The sequence below is a fragment of the Crocuta crocuta genome, unplaced genomic scaffold (genome assembly GCF_008692635.1).
Source record: "Crocuta crocuta isolate KB4526 unplaced genomic scaffold, BGI_CrCroc_1.0 scaffold197, whole genome shotgun sequence".
Classification (NCBI taxonomy): Eukaryota; Metazoa; Chordata; class Mammalia; order Carnivora; family Hyaenidae; genus Crocuta; species Crocuta crocuta.
The window spans coordinates 6,021,112-6,035,042 of NW_027532002.1; the positions used below are offsets into that span (position 1 = coordinate 6,021,112).

Genomic DNA, 13,931 nt, shown 5'->3' on the forward strand with positions numbered 1-13,931 from the left:
TTACAAGTTTGTTCAGAATTCCTTCGACTTTAATTGTGGGGTAAGGTCAGGCAGCCACTGAGGATAAAATGCAGTCCCCGAGGCAAATGCAAGGCTGTTTGTAACGTGGACATGATAAGAGCTATTATTATTATTTTTTTTTTTATTAGGGCAAGTGGTCAAAAGTTGCCAAAACTGTCGTCATTCCTCGATCGTTTCTTTTTTACCAGTCTCTTGCCCTTCGAAGACGGGATACCTGGCCTCCACATCGGCCCACGTGATGCTGCCATTGGCCAGATCGCAGACCACCCCGGGCAGTTCAGAGACCTGGAGTAAAGGGAAGGAGAATTCCAAGAATTAACCAACTTGGTTAGACTGTCAGAAAGAAGACTCACCCTGAACTCAGGTGACCGGATAGAGACCCAAATCAGTGCCTAAGTAATGACAAGGTCCCTCTACAGACTGGCCCCCACAGAATGTTTTCCATCCCTCCCACTGAAGCCCCGAGTCACACTGACATCTCTCCTAGGCCTGCGTTCATGCCTTTCTCCCAGCCCAGAATGCCTACCAGCTCCCCGTGGATAACTCAATCCACTCCAGGGCCCTTCCTAATCATTTTACATTTGTGTCACCTGAAGCTACTTCATTAAATTTACCCCTGAGAAGAGGAGCTAGTCAAGTAACACGGGCGAGGGGAGACTGGCAAACTGGAGAGCCCCAAGCGTGGGGGCCGGCTGTCCCTCAGCCATACGGACACCGGCTACCACACAGCAGCAGGTCTTATGTTGGACGTGCATCAGAATCACCCAGAGGTCTTGTTAAAAGTCATGCCCACCCTCTATCCATCTGCGACCTCCCAGTCCACCCCCTTTTCTGATTCAGTGGGCCTGGGGTGAAGATTTTGCTTATTTAACAAAATCCTAGGTCCGGTCCAGGGACCCCATTCTGAGAATTACTATCAGATGGGAATGTAGGTCCAGAGCAGCCAGATCTGGTTTTATAAAAAGACAAACCAGAAATCCAGGACTTAGACTATAAACTCCTTTGGAAAAAAGCCGTCTTTTACTTTTGTCTTCCCTATTAATAACTCTCTGTAGCGAGCTGAGCACACAATAGGTTCTTGAAATAAAATCTCTGCTCAAAATTAACAAATGAGTCAGGCAGTTGTCAGTTAAAGTGGCTGTTCTTTCCCTACCCTTTCATGCTTCTCCTATTATCTCCATTATCCCTTCTCATTAAGTAAAATTACTGAAACATTATTGGCTGTTTTGAATAGATTAACAGGAAGAGTTTAGACATACACATGTGTACGTGTATACAGACAAAGAAAGATAAAATGTCTAAGCCCCCCCGCAAAACCTGCCAATAAAACTATGGAAGCAACCACCTGGGATCATACTTCTCTTTGTCAAATGAACAAACTACATAAAAGCAAACTGCTGGAGAATGAGCCCAGAGTGAGCCAAATGGTTATAAAATATTAGATAACTGTTAATGGGTATTTTCATAATTAAACCAAGGGGCTTTGGGAATCTGTGCTCTGATATAAGCCTATGATTAAAATTCAAATGAAAAAAAAAAGAGGGAGGGGGGACCATAAATACAACAAAATCCAGCTCAAATCAGAAGGCACCAGCACATATTTCTAAGATTAAAAATGCCAGGGTGCCTGGGTGGGTCAGTCGGTTAAGCGTCTGACTTCAGCTCAGGTCATGATCTCACGTCAGGTCTTGAGTTCCAGCCCCGCTTCGGGCTCTGTGCTGACAGCTCAGAGCCTGGGGCCTCCTTCAGATTCTGTGTCTCCCTCTCTCTCTCTGCCCCTCCCGTGCTCATGTTCTGTCTCTCTCTGTCCCTCAATAATAAATAAAAATGTTAAAAAAAAAATGCCAACGAGAGGGCCAGCCACCTCTGCTCTAATCTGCCGCATGGAGTCTCGGTCCCGCAGAGTTGCCGTGTGAGGAGTCTTGTTCACTGTATCGAAGTCGATGGTGATGCCAAAAGCCACGCCAATCTCATCAGTCCTGGCATAGCGTCTTCCAATAGACCCAGAGGAGTCGTCTACTTTGTGAGACACGCCGTTCCTGGTCAGGGCTTCCGCTGTCCGAAATGTATAAAGTACATTAAACATAAAAAATGGACAGAGTCCCAAGGTCATCTAAATGTTGTCAATATGAGCTCAGGAAACTTGTAAAAGGGACTGAGACAAGACAGCAGTAAGGAACAGCTGCAGAAGAAAGAAAAATCCCCAAAGTTTGCTAAGTGGCTTGCTTGCTGGAGCCCAACCCCTCAGTCCTACCTATACCTCATACAGCTGCAGGGGAACAAGTATCTAATCCAAAGCCAAGGCCAGGAGGCCCCGTCCAGGCTCCGCCACCTCTACTTGCACGACCCCAAATAACTCAATGAACTCTTCCCGTTTCCCAACTGTGAAATAAGTGAGCCCCCCAGAGGACCAGGAGGAGCCCTTTCAGGCTGTGGGTCCAGTGCAAGCAGGCCCACTAGGGTTGTTAATACTCCCCAGGGTCCCCTGATGTAGGGAGCCGCACTGAGGCCAAAAAGACAAGCAAGGATATTTAAAATCTGACACTTGGGTCCTACCCTAACTAACTCAAATGCCAGGAGAAGACATCCTGAACAAGCAAACATCGCTCTTTCAGAAATACGAGCAGAGGCTAACATCACTTAGATATATTCTTTATTCAATATGTATTTTTACTGAAAAAAAAGATGCTTCCTAATATTGAGTCTACTTGACAGCGTTCCCCTGGAGATTACCCAACTGGATTGGCTTACATAATTCCTTGACAAATGGCATGAACTCCTGGTTTTGGCTCAGTGGCAGGACCGAACATTTGAATGGAGCGACGACAGCAGGGAAACTGAAGAACTACATGGTTTAAAAAAAAGAAAATAAACCCCGAAGACATTAGTTTATAAACATTAATGTCCAAACTTCATTCTCAAAATACCAGAAAACATGATACGAAAAGAAGTGGGACAAATGAGAAAAGACAAGACCGTCAGAGCCAGAAGGGTCTAGTTTTTAGCTCTGAATTCGAACGGTCTTAGTGAACTCTGGATCTCGGTTTCTTCATCTAAAGAGCACACATTTACCATCTGCGCTGCTTACCTCACAGCTCTGTGATAAAAGGCTGAATGATGTGAAAGCATTCAGAAAGCTACCATAGGGGCATCTGCGTGGCTCAGTCGGTTAAGCATCTGCCTCTTGATTTCAGTTCAGGTCAGGATCTCACGGTTCATGAGTTGAAGCCCCGGCTCAGTGCAGAGCCTGCTGGAGATTCCCTCTCCCTTTCTCTCTCTGCCCCTCCTCCACTCATGCTCGCTCTCTCTCAAAATTAAAAATTAAATTAAAAACAGAAAGATACTATAAAAGATGGTTATTTTTTGGTACCACATAAAAAAGCCTTACTTCTTTCTGTGGAACCTCCCTCTAAATCGTCAAATAGTTAGCAGTAGTGCCAAAACACAATTTCCGATTCTATCCTTTAAGAAATTCAGCAGAGTCAAAGGATCTATAAGTCTTAGTGACCAGGTAAAACAGGCAAGTTTAATCACCTCACAAATGTATATCCAAAAGAAATAGTATATAACAGAAAGAGACGTTTTGTATACCTGTAAGAAAAAGTACAACCCTCCTAAACTGCTCCTGAAATAGGTTCTAGAGTTACTCAGAAATAAAGAAAGCAAAGGTATTCTGTGGAAGGCAAACTAGTCTACCATTTTGAGTTGGAAATAAGAGCTGAGGCCAGTTTTTAAATAATATTTGTATTAAAGGGCCACGGGAAAGCAAGAATACGGACCTCAGAATGAATAGGTTCCATAAAAATGACTGACATGCTGAATATCAAGCAATGGAGACCATCCCGCTGGAAGTAAACCCTGGACTCCATGGCTGCCCAAGTGCTAGAACATTTGCACCCCACTCCTCTTCTCTCTTTTTTTCTGAGAGAGAGGGCAAGAGTGATTGAGGAGCAGAGAGAGAGAGGGAGACAGAATCACCCAAACGGCAGACAGAGAGAGAGAGAGAGAGAAAGAGAGAGAGAGAGAGAGAGGAAGAGAGAGAAGCAGGGTTCACCTGAAGCAGGGCTAGAACTCACAAAATGTGGTATCATGACCCGAGCTGAAGTCAGATGTTTAACCAACTGAGCCACCCAGGCGACCCTCTTCTCTCTTTTTTTTAAAATGTTAATGGATTTATTTTGAGAGAGAGAGAGAACAGAGGGGTAGAGAAAGAGAGGGAGAGAAAGAGTCCCATGCAGGCTCCATGCTCAGTATGGAGACTCACATGGGGCTCGATCTCACGACTGTGAGATCATTACTTGAGCCAAAATCAAGAGTCAGATGCTTAACCACTAAGCTACCCAGGCACCCCTCCTCTCCTCTATCTTGTGATAATTCTATTTAATGTGAGAGAGAAGCGAGGACCTGCCTTTTTAGAAAAATAAGTTTTTAAATCTCACTGGCAACATTTTTATATCAAATTTATAGGAAAATGGATTAAGGGACTATGTGATAATAACTTAGAAACATTTTTGGCTTCCCAGAGCTTACTCAAATTTCTCTTCATGAGGGTAATCCCTATGCAATTCATAAAACATGCCACTAATTTATTCTTGCTTAGCTCTTATAAAATTTCTGTTAAAACTCTAGTTATATAAGTAATGTTAGATTCAAAGAAACAACTAAAAGATTTTTAAAAAATATTTTTATTAGAAAAATAAACAGAAAAGGCTTGAAGCAAACTTGGTATCTAAAAAGAACATTTTCTGTATACTGCCATCCTCAAGAATAACCATGCCTTATATTTGCATGTCTGGTGTGTAGACCAGGTTCTAACTGTTGAACGAATGAAAAGCTATTCCTTAAATGTCAGGAAATGAAGATGCAATGAAGGCAGAAAATAAAATAGTAAGTTTATTAGCTACATTACTACCAAGAGTATATCAGCCTTTTTAAAATACTGGCACCAAGAACTCGTCAGTCTATTATTCAAGGCTAAATGTGCTAGAAAGAACTAGAGAGCTGATGTCTAACATCACGTACACGCAGCTGCAGAATGGCCACACAGATAAGAATGTTTCATTCAGTTAATCTGACATACAGTCTCTCCACTCTAGCCAGTCTTCTGATTGATTTCCTGGAAATCTGTGCCTATAAATTAAAGGCGTGTAATTTCTGCAGGCAGTAGCGAGGTAAGAAAGGTGAATTAAAGTGGAATGAAGATATAAAGCGGAAGGCATGGAGCAGTGATTCAGAAGCATCAGGGTCAAAAGAAGGCTTGTGGGAGTTAATGAAGACTTCTGAGAAACATTTATCTTCAGCAGTGCTTGAATGCGAGGAGGGCTACGCCGCAAACACTGCTGTCCAATTTGCTACCTGTCAATCTCCTGCACTGGGATCGCTTGGAGTTCTTATAAAAAAACATAGATCCCTCTGTCTTAGATCTGTGAATCAGTATTTCTGGACTAGAACTCCAAGGTCCCCCAATTTTATGCTGTTTGAGAAAGTTCCCTTTAACACTTCCCCAGTGCACAGATACAGTTATGTGGCTTGGCTAAATTCCCTGAGCCATTCCCTTCTTCCCAATTTTCTGAAAATATGTACCAGTATCTTCCACTGATGCAATACAGCTAGTTCTCCAAAGTAGTATGTTCTGTCTCAGAATAAAAAGCACCAGGCAACCAAAAGAATGGCATCTAGAATAACCTGCATATCCTAAAGCTCAAGTGAGCTAGCCTAAGAAAGTTTTTTGCTTTGTGAAGAGTTATGCCAAGAGGAAAGTTACTGTCACCAGGGCATTCCAATAACTAACCAGTCATTCCAGAGTCGTATTAATAATGTACTGGAGTCAATTTCATTCTCTGCCACTGTAAGAGAAGAGCGTACGCACAGGACAACTTACCGTTCTCTGTTCATCTCCCTCACGTACATGGAATGTGTGTTCAAATACCGTATACATGATCCTGCCCAGGCCAAAGGAGGGTTCAATTACATTCGGAACAACTTCTTCCACTGCAAACGAGATAGAAATCCAGTAACATTCTCTCAAACCCTGTATCATTCATGGCAGGTCCTCTCTTACCAGGTCTTATTAGCACTAAAAAAATCTCTCTATTCTGGATGGATTTGATTGAGCCCATACATCAGAAAAAAATCAGAACATTCCTTAAAGCTATTCGCTGACTGGAAACACGATGCCTTTAAAGAGAAAAGCTGGAGTGAGAAAGTTTTTCACCAAATTTAATTCTTTGTTTATAGGGCAACAAAAATGAAACAAGGTACCAGAGTATCCTTTCCACAGTATACCACAGCTGGTAAGCTATGAACAACAGCTACTCCATCATCTGCCATGCCTTGCGCAAAACATAAAAACTCTCGAGCTTTTATAGGACTTTGCTAGAATCAAAAATCTACCACCAGAGCTGGCAAGATTAACAAGAACAATTCCTACACACAAGTATTGCATGCTTTGTGTTTTTATCTTGCTATCTTGATGAGAACTCTTTAAGAAAACCAAGTTACTGCCACTGTACTTCCAAGGTTCTAGGGCAAAGAGGCCTTCAGAGAAGAGTTTGCTCAGGAATCTGTACTCAATCAAAGACACTGACCAGAGCCCCCACGTGGGTGAGGCTATACGTGTGGTACACATAGGAAATGTAGTCATTACTTACTATTCACAAAGAAAGTGCTGGGTCTAAGGTAACTGAACCTTACGCTTGGAGAATTTGTTTCAAGGGAAAGAAGTAGAACCAAAAATTCACATACGCAGAGGCAAAGGGAGGCTATTTCTTTTGTCTGGGATAAAGAGTAACATTTTAGAAATAAGACCAAGGTATTTCTGTCCATCCTTCTGGGTCATCCAGGCAGCGGTAAAGTACAGTTCTGAACCAGCTGTCAGAGTGGTGGCTAAAATGTCCCAGAGCAAGAAGTATCCCCTGAATGCGCCCATCACTGCTCAGACTGCGTTTATAGCTCACGGAAGCCTGGCTACAGGGCAGGCCAAACACAAATGGAAAAGTAAGCCTGCTCTCTCCATTAGCAGTACCTTCTCAAATACCCATCTCCTATTCTCAGTTTCCAGAAACTTCTACTCAGCCACAATTAACCATAAGCATCCTTTGTATATTCTCTAAAACACTCATAATCCCAGTTCACATAATTTGTTCTACAAAAAATAATCATCTCCTTGTCTTTTAAAAAAGCATGAAAGATCATTAATCTAAAGGACTTTTTAATAGGTTAAATTTGCCACAAAAGACAGAAGGGGTGAGTTGCTTAAGAAACAAAAGGACTTTTCCTTAAAATGAAGAAACAAAAGAAAGATGGTTTTTATCAAAGTAGTCTTCATATGCACCTCAGGTCATAAGAAACATAAAGGTGGCATTATAAGCTATTTTTCAGTATTAATACAATTAAATTTTTTTAAAAAGGCAAAAGATAATGCCTTAAACATATTCATCAGATTTAGGGTTGTGGCATTAAAGATTTATTTTTCTTCAAATTTTCTGTAAAATGGTTATGTCATAAAACTTAAAAAAAAACTTCAAGGATTGTGATGATTTTTTTTAAGTTTACTTATTTATTTTGAGAGAGAGAGAACTGCTAATGGAGACCAAGTGAAATGGGGGAAGGGGCAGAGAGAGAGAGAATCTGACAGACATGGGGCTGGAACTGATGAACCCTGAGATCATGACCTGAGCCAACAAGAGTCGGACGCTTGACTGACTGAGCCACCCAGGTGCCCCTTGTGTCTGTTTAATTATTTTAACAAATTTACCATGTAGTGTTTTCTGGAATCTCTTCACGTTGACCATGTCTTTTGTTAACTGAAACGTTTTCCCCTCAGTTTCAATAGTGAATTCCCTACAAAGAAAACACATCATGTATTAGTGAAAACATGCATCCTTATGCCTTAATTTAAAGGAGTTCTACCAACTGCTATACTGTTTTCATTTAAGTGTAATACAGCTTGGTCAACTCTCTGGATAAAATAGGTAAAGTCAAATAAAAAAAAAAACATGACTTGTCTTATAAAATTCCACAAGTGATGCCATGACTAATTCCTTTGGTTTTGAGATGAAAATAAAGCCAAAACCAATTTAAAGAAAAAAAAATCAGTTTTAGAATAGTTACAATAAATGTCGGAAACAGGGCTGCTGGCAAAAAGACCGCTGTTCTCATTATTGTCCCAACAAATGTAGAATGACGAGCTTGTCATCTAATAGGAAGTCATTTTAAAACCCCCACACTATTCCAAAATAAACTTCGACCCTTCTGTTGATGAAGATCAGCTTAAAGAAGTTGAATGATTCTGTCTGATATCCCTCCAAAATTCATTGACTGCACTGTGTTCCAATCCTCAGGTCTGCACATTCCATTTCAGGTTACACGAATTCGCCTTCACAAAGCACTTCGTGTAATACCTATTTTTCAGCTTGGGAGGTACTTCTTCACATTGTAACTGGTTTGGATTTATCTTGGCTCACAAGCAGCTCAGGGCCAGGAAAAGAGAGCCCTCATGTGGTTTTCTTTGGAGCTGTGTACGTGGCACACGCTGCACTGTGTTTTGCTAGTTTCTAGCACTGATAATCTCATGCATTTTTGAGTGGTTTCACGGATTTCCTCCATTTTTAGTATTTTGTCTGAAGTTTGTAAGTGCCTTAAAATTCCACTGTATAAACATTAGCATATATATTCTCTCTGTGAGTACAGTCTAAGTGTAGAATAGGTAACAGTTATAAAAAAGCTGAAATAAGCAAAGAGATAGCCATTACTTGAGACAATTAATAAAGGAAGTGGTCAAGTTTGTGACAGATAATGACATCTAACTAGTGCTCTAACTTGTCCATTTTAATGGGATGTGATGTTGTTTTAGCATAAACAGATGTTAACCCTGGGAGACCAAAATGTTTTAAAATTTTCCTACTGAAATGGATAATCATATCTTCAACTTGTTATAAGCATTCTTCTTATGATAGTTCTTTTTTTTTTTTAAGTTTATTTATTTTGAAAAAGACAGGGCACAAGCAAGGGAGGGGCAGAGAAGAGAGGAAGACAGAGAATCCCAAGCAGGCTCTGTGCTGTCAGCATGGAGCCTGACGTGAAGCTCGATCTTACGAACGGTAAGATCATGACCTGAGATGAAATCCAGAGTCAGACGCTTAACCAACTGAGTCACCCAGGTGCCCTGTTATGATAGTTCTTTTGACTAAATGTAAGTACACATGCAACCACCATCAATCACCCCAAGGCTCTATTTCAATGCCCTCCACTCTCAATCAACAAGTGATGTGCTTTCTATCACATAAAGTAGTTTCAATTTTCCTAGAGTTTTGCATATTTGTGTCAGCTTTCTTTCACTCCGCCTACTGTCTAGGGCCAAATATGAAATATTTCAGAGTTTGCAGGCCATAATCAGTCTCTTGTACTCTTTGTTTTTTTAAACAACCCTTTGAAAATTAAAAACTCATTCTTAGTGGGAGGGCTGTACATAAAAAGAATATAGAAGACTTTTCAAGTGCACTTGAAAAACTGTACTCTTGGGGGGTGCCTGGATGGCTGTCGGTTAAGCGTCTGACTTTGGCTCAGGTCATGATCTCATAGTTCATGAGCTCAAGCCCTGCATCAGATCCTCTGTCCCCTTCAGTCTCTGCCCTACTCGAAAATAAAAAAACTTAAAAAAAAACAAATTGCATTCTTCTGTTATTAGGTATTCTATAAATGGCAATTAACTGTGTTTATACCTTCAAACTCCTATTGTTTTATTTTTGTTTTGTCTGCTTACCAATTATTGAGAGAGGGGTTTAAAATCTTCGACTATAATTGTGGATTTATCTGTTTTTCCTTCTAGTTCTGTTTGGTTTGTTTTGCATATTTTGAGGCTGTTTTTAGTTGGGTACAGTTAGAAGTAATATGGCTTCTTGATGAACTCCTCCCTTAAACGTTATGAAATGTAACTAATTTCCCTTATTTTGAATGGACTTTGTCTGATATTAATACAGCCACTCCTAACTTAATGATTAATGTTTGTATGGGAAATATTTTTTATTTTTAAATCTATTACAATTACAGCAAGTTTCTTGTAAAAGCACTTAATTGGGTCCTGATTTTTTTACCTAGTCTGACAACTGATGGCTACCAATTCAAGTGTTTAGATAACTACATTTAATATAATTACTGATATTGCTGAACTTGAAGCTACCATCTCATGACTTACTTTCTATTTATCCCAACTTTTCTTTGTTCATTTTTCTCCTCCTGTCTTCTGGGTTTTTTTTTTTATTATTCTATTTTATCTCCCTTATTGGTTTATTAGTTACACCCCTTTGGTTTTTGTGTTTTTCCAGGTAATTGCTCAAGAGTTCACTATATGTATTTTTTCAAACTTATCATAGTCTAGCCTCAAATAGGATTAAAGCACTTCACATATAATATACACACCTTACAACAGTATATGCCCAATTCTTTGTTCTCATCCTTTGAACTACAGACGACACACATTTTACTTCTGTATGTTGTAAATTTCACAATTCATTCTTAATGTTTCTGCTTTAAACAGTACATTATCTTTCAGAGAAATTCAAGAAAATGCCATTTATATTACCCACGTTGTGAATTGTTTCTAGAGCTCTTGATTTCTTTGGGTAGCTAAATTTCCACACTTCTGCCTGAACAGCTTCCTCTAACACTTCACCTAGTGTAGGTCTGCTGGCGGTGTATTCTCTCAGCTTTTGTCTGTATGAAAGCATTTTGCTTGGCAGAGGATTTTTGGTTGTTAAGCACCTTAGAAGATTTCATTCAATTGTTCTGTGGTTTGCATTCTTATCTTTGCTCCTTTCAACATAATGAGCCTTTGTTCCCTGACTACTTTAAAGACTTCTCTTCATTATTGGTTTTCAGCAATTTGATTCTGAAGTACCTTCATGTGGTGTCCTTTGTGTTTATTTTGTTTGAGTTTGAACTTCTTAAATCTGGGCTTACTGTGTGTAACAAATTTGGAAATTGTTGAGCAACCGTATGTATCTTCAGATATTTTATCTGTATACACTCTCTGTGACTCCCAATTACAGATATGTTAGACAGTCTCAAATTGATCCAAAGGACATTTTTCCCCTGCCCTTTTTTTTTTTTTTTGGATAGTTGCTAAGTCTTTAAGTTCAATGATCTTCCTTCTGCGATGTTTAATCTACTGTTAATCCCATTTGGTGAATCTTCATTTGTAAAACTGCCTCTAGATGTCCACTGGTTCTTTTTTTTTATATATATTTCCAATTCTCACCTCCTATGTTCATGTTTTCCCTTAAATCTGTGAGCATATGAAGCGTGTTTATTACTGGTTTAACATCCTTATATATTTATTTCATCATGTTTGTCACTTCTAGGTGTTTCTTTTGATTGACCTCCTCAATATGGGCTGTGTTCATGCTTTTTCATATGCTTAGAAATTTTTTATTGTTTGTCAAACATGGTATATTTTACATTGTTTAGTAACAGATATTATCATATTCCTTTACAGATTTGTCTCTATTGTTTTTATATTTATACTTAAAACAATTACAGAGACCACTCTGAAGTTCAAAAAAAGAGCAATGACTGAGAGATATATGTCATTTCAAATTATTCCTCAGCCACTTCCTTGGACACCTACTCTAAGAAAGTTATTGGGGGGAAAAAAGATCTTTACAGTTAATTTCAAATCTATTTCCAGGCTCTAATGCCAAAATCTCAGGAATCACAGTTCTATAAATACAGCCAAGAGTTAATACTTGCTTGCAAAAAATTTCTAAAGAAAATGATCTTACCCTTTCAGAACCTGCAGAAAGAACATCTCTAACTGAAGCACATGAAAGCACGTAATTTAGGGACGCCTGGGGTAGTTCAGTCAGTTCTTGATTTTGGCTCAGGTCATGATACCAGAGTCATGGGATTGAGCCCCACATTGGGCTCCATACTCGGCATGGAGCCTGCTTAAGATTCTCTCTCCCTTTGCCTCCTGCTCCACTCATACACGCTCGCTCTCTCTCTAATTAAAAAAAATTCCACATCTTTTTTAAAATAGTTCCTTTTTTTTTTTTTAATGTTTTATTTATTTCCCAGAGAGAGAGAGACAGCACGAGCAGGGGAGGGTCAGGGAGAGCAGGAGACAGAGAATCCGAAACAGGCTCCAGGCTCTGAGCTAGCCATCAACACAGAGCCCGACGTGGGGCTCGAACCTATGAACCGTGAGATCACGACCTGAGCCAAAGTCGGACGCTTAACCGACTGAGCCACCCAGCCGCCCAAGAAAGCCCACATGTTAAATCTCACCCTTTTTCATTCAGTAGTTTTTCCATCTCTGTAATGTAGCACTCCTCACAAATGGTAAGGTACTCCAGCACCAGCTTGGCGTCCTTCTTATACGCCTTCCCAATTGCTCCCTTATTGGGTTCAAACTGAACAACATTGACTGTTTTGTATGAAGTAGTCAAGGAATCCAAAAACGCAGAACTGCCATAGTATTTCGGGGAGTGAACTTGAGAACAATCCATTGTCTATTTAAACAATGACTAGTTCTCTATTGACATCCTAGATACTATTTATACTGACTTCATGTGTCGAATGAAATAACTACCCACAAAATCATTCAGACAAACCTCACTCAAAATAGGTAAACACTGTCGAGAGACTTTTACAGGGTTATAGTGAGATAAAAGGGATATTATCTAATCAGCAACATACCCCGATACACCGCATAATAACCTCTGCTAACCATTTACTGACCTCTGAAATGTATTGAACACAACCGGATCTATTTCCCGTCACTGGCGCAGCCCTAAGGTGAGCTCACAACCTCACTGCCTGGTAAGGAACGGAAATTTCTACTTTACTGATTTACGGATCAAGTGAGCTAAATTATTATTTCACCTACCATTAAATGGCACTCATCTTTTAATAGAGGAAGTAGTCACCAGGTGCCCTTTATTTAAAGAGCATGTAGGTGGGTGCAGGTGTGGGGAAATACATTTTGGAAATAGCTGAGAAAAACTGGCCAAAACTGTGAAAGATGTTCAGAGCAGTTTTCTGAATATGCTTCTTTTAAAGACCGAACATCGGATGGGTGTGCCAGATTACAAAAATGAGAACAGGAAAGATGCAATGACATAGGTAGAACAGGTTTAAATAAGTGTTACCCCAATATCCAAAACATCTCAGTTTATCCATTGAGTGTACAGAAATGGACTTATCCATTTTCAGGATGTGTACACTTGAGTCCAGAGTTGTCAAAGTGACCAGAAAGGATATAGGCTCTTTCAGAGGTTTCTCAGCTACAAGTGGGACTTTGGTGGCTCGAGCATGACAAGAAAGGTCATAACAGGAACGATCAGCACATCCGACAATCTCAATCCAGCCCTAAGAAGATATAACGGATAAAAATACTTATTACTTACACTGGATTCATTCACAGATTCATGCATATCATAAGTAACTCTTTAACATACCCAAAGATAATTCAATTATAGCATCGTCACTCAACTTTTATAAATGTTTGAAAAGGCAACAGTTTTATATGTCCAGCAGCTAACAACCCTATAAAATATAATTCACACAGGTACACAAAACTGTCTTATTTTTTGGACAGATTTGCCATATTGTGAATGTGGGGTAAACTATTAGAGTCTAGGATTGCATTATGGAACTAAAACATGAACCTAGACAAAACCAGTAGCTGTGTTTCAAATTTGTGACCAGGATTCAAAACGAATCTGGCAGAAACCACTATTCTCTTAGGATGAAGTGTCCATGGCTGTCACAACTTGGCATCACATGGCTGTGCAAAACCCACACCTTGGCTGGCCACGAACAGTGGGCATTAGTGTTCAATTCGGTTTCCTACCTGACAAAAGAAATCTTGGTAAAGCACAGGTAGCATTTAAATCACAGGATAAAACTTC

At 39.8% G+C, this 13,931-nt stretch overlaps 1 protein-coding gene across 1 annotated transcript in view; it reads right to left on the bottom strand.

Annotated features, from left to right (window-relative positions):
* Window positions 1-13,931, bottom strand: part of GARS1 (glycyl-tRNA synthetase 1) — a 45,277-nt gene continuing 31,346 nt past the window's right edge. The window contains exons 11-17 of the mRNA XM_077775358.1: window positions 13,281-13,389; window positions 12,307-12,451; window positions 7,778-7,863; window positions 5,903-6,012; window positions 2,773-2,866; window positions 1,886-2,076; window positions 1-306 (exon numbers count right to left, since the gene is read on the bottom strand). Coding sequence (XP_077631484.1) covers window positions 181-306; window positions 1,886-2,076; window positions 2,773-2,866; window positions 5,903-6,012; window positions 7,778-7,863; window positions 12,307-12,451; window positions 13,281-13,389 — 861 coding nt within the window. The 3' untranslated portion in view covers window positions 1-180. The remainder of the gene's footprint in view (window positions 307-1,885; window positions 2,077-2,772; window positions 2,867-5,902; window positions 6,013-7,777; window positions 7,864-12,306; window positions 12,452-13,280; window positions 13,390-13,931) is intronic.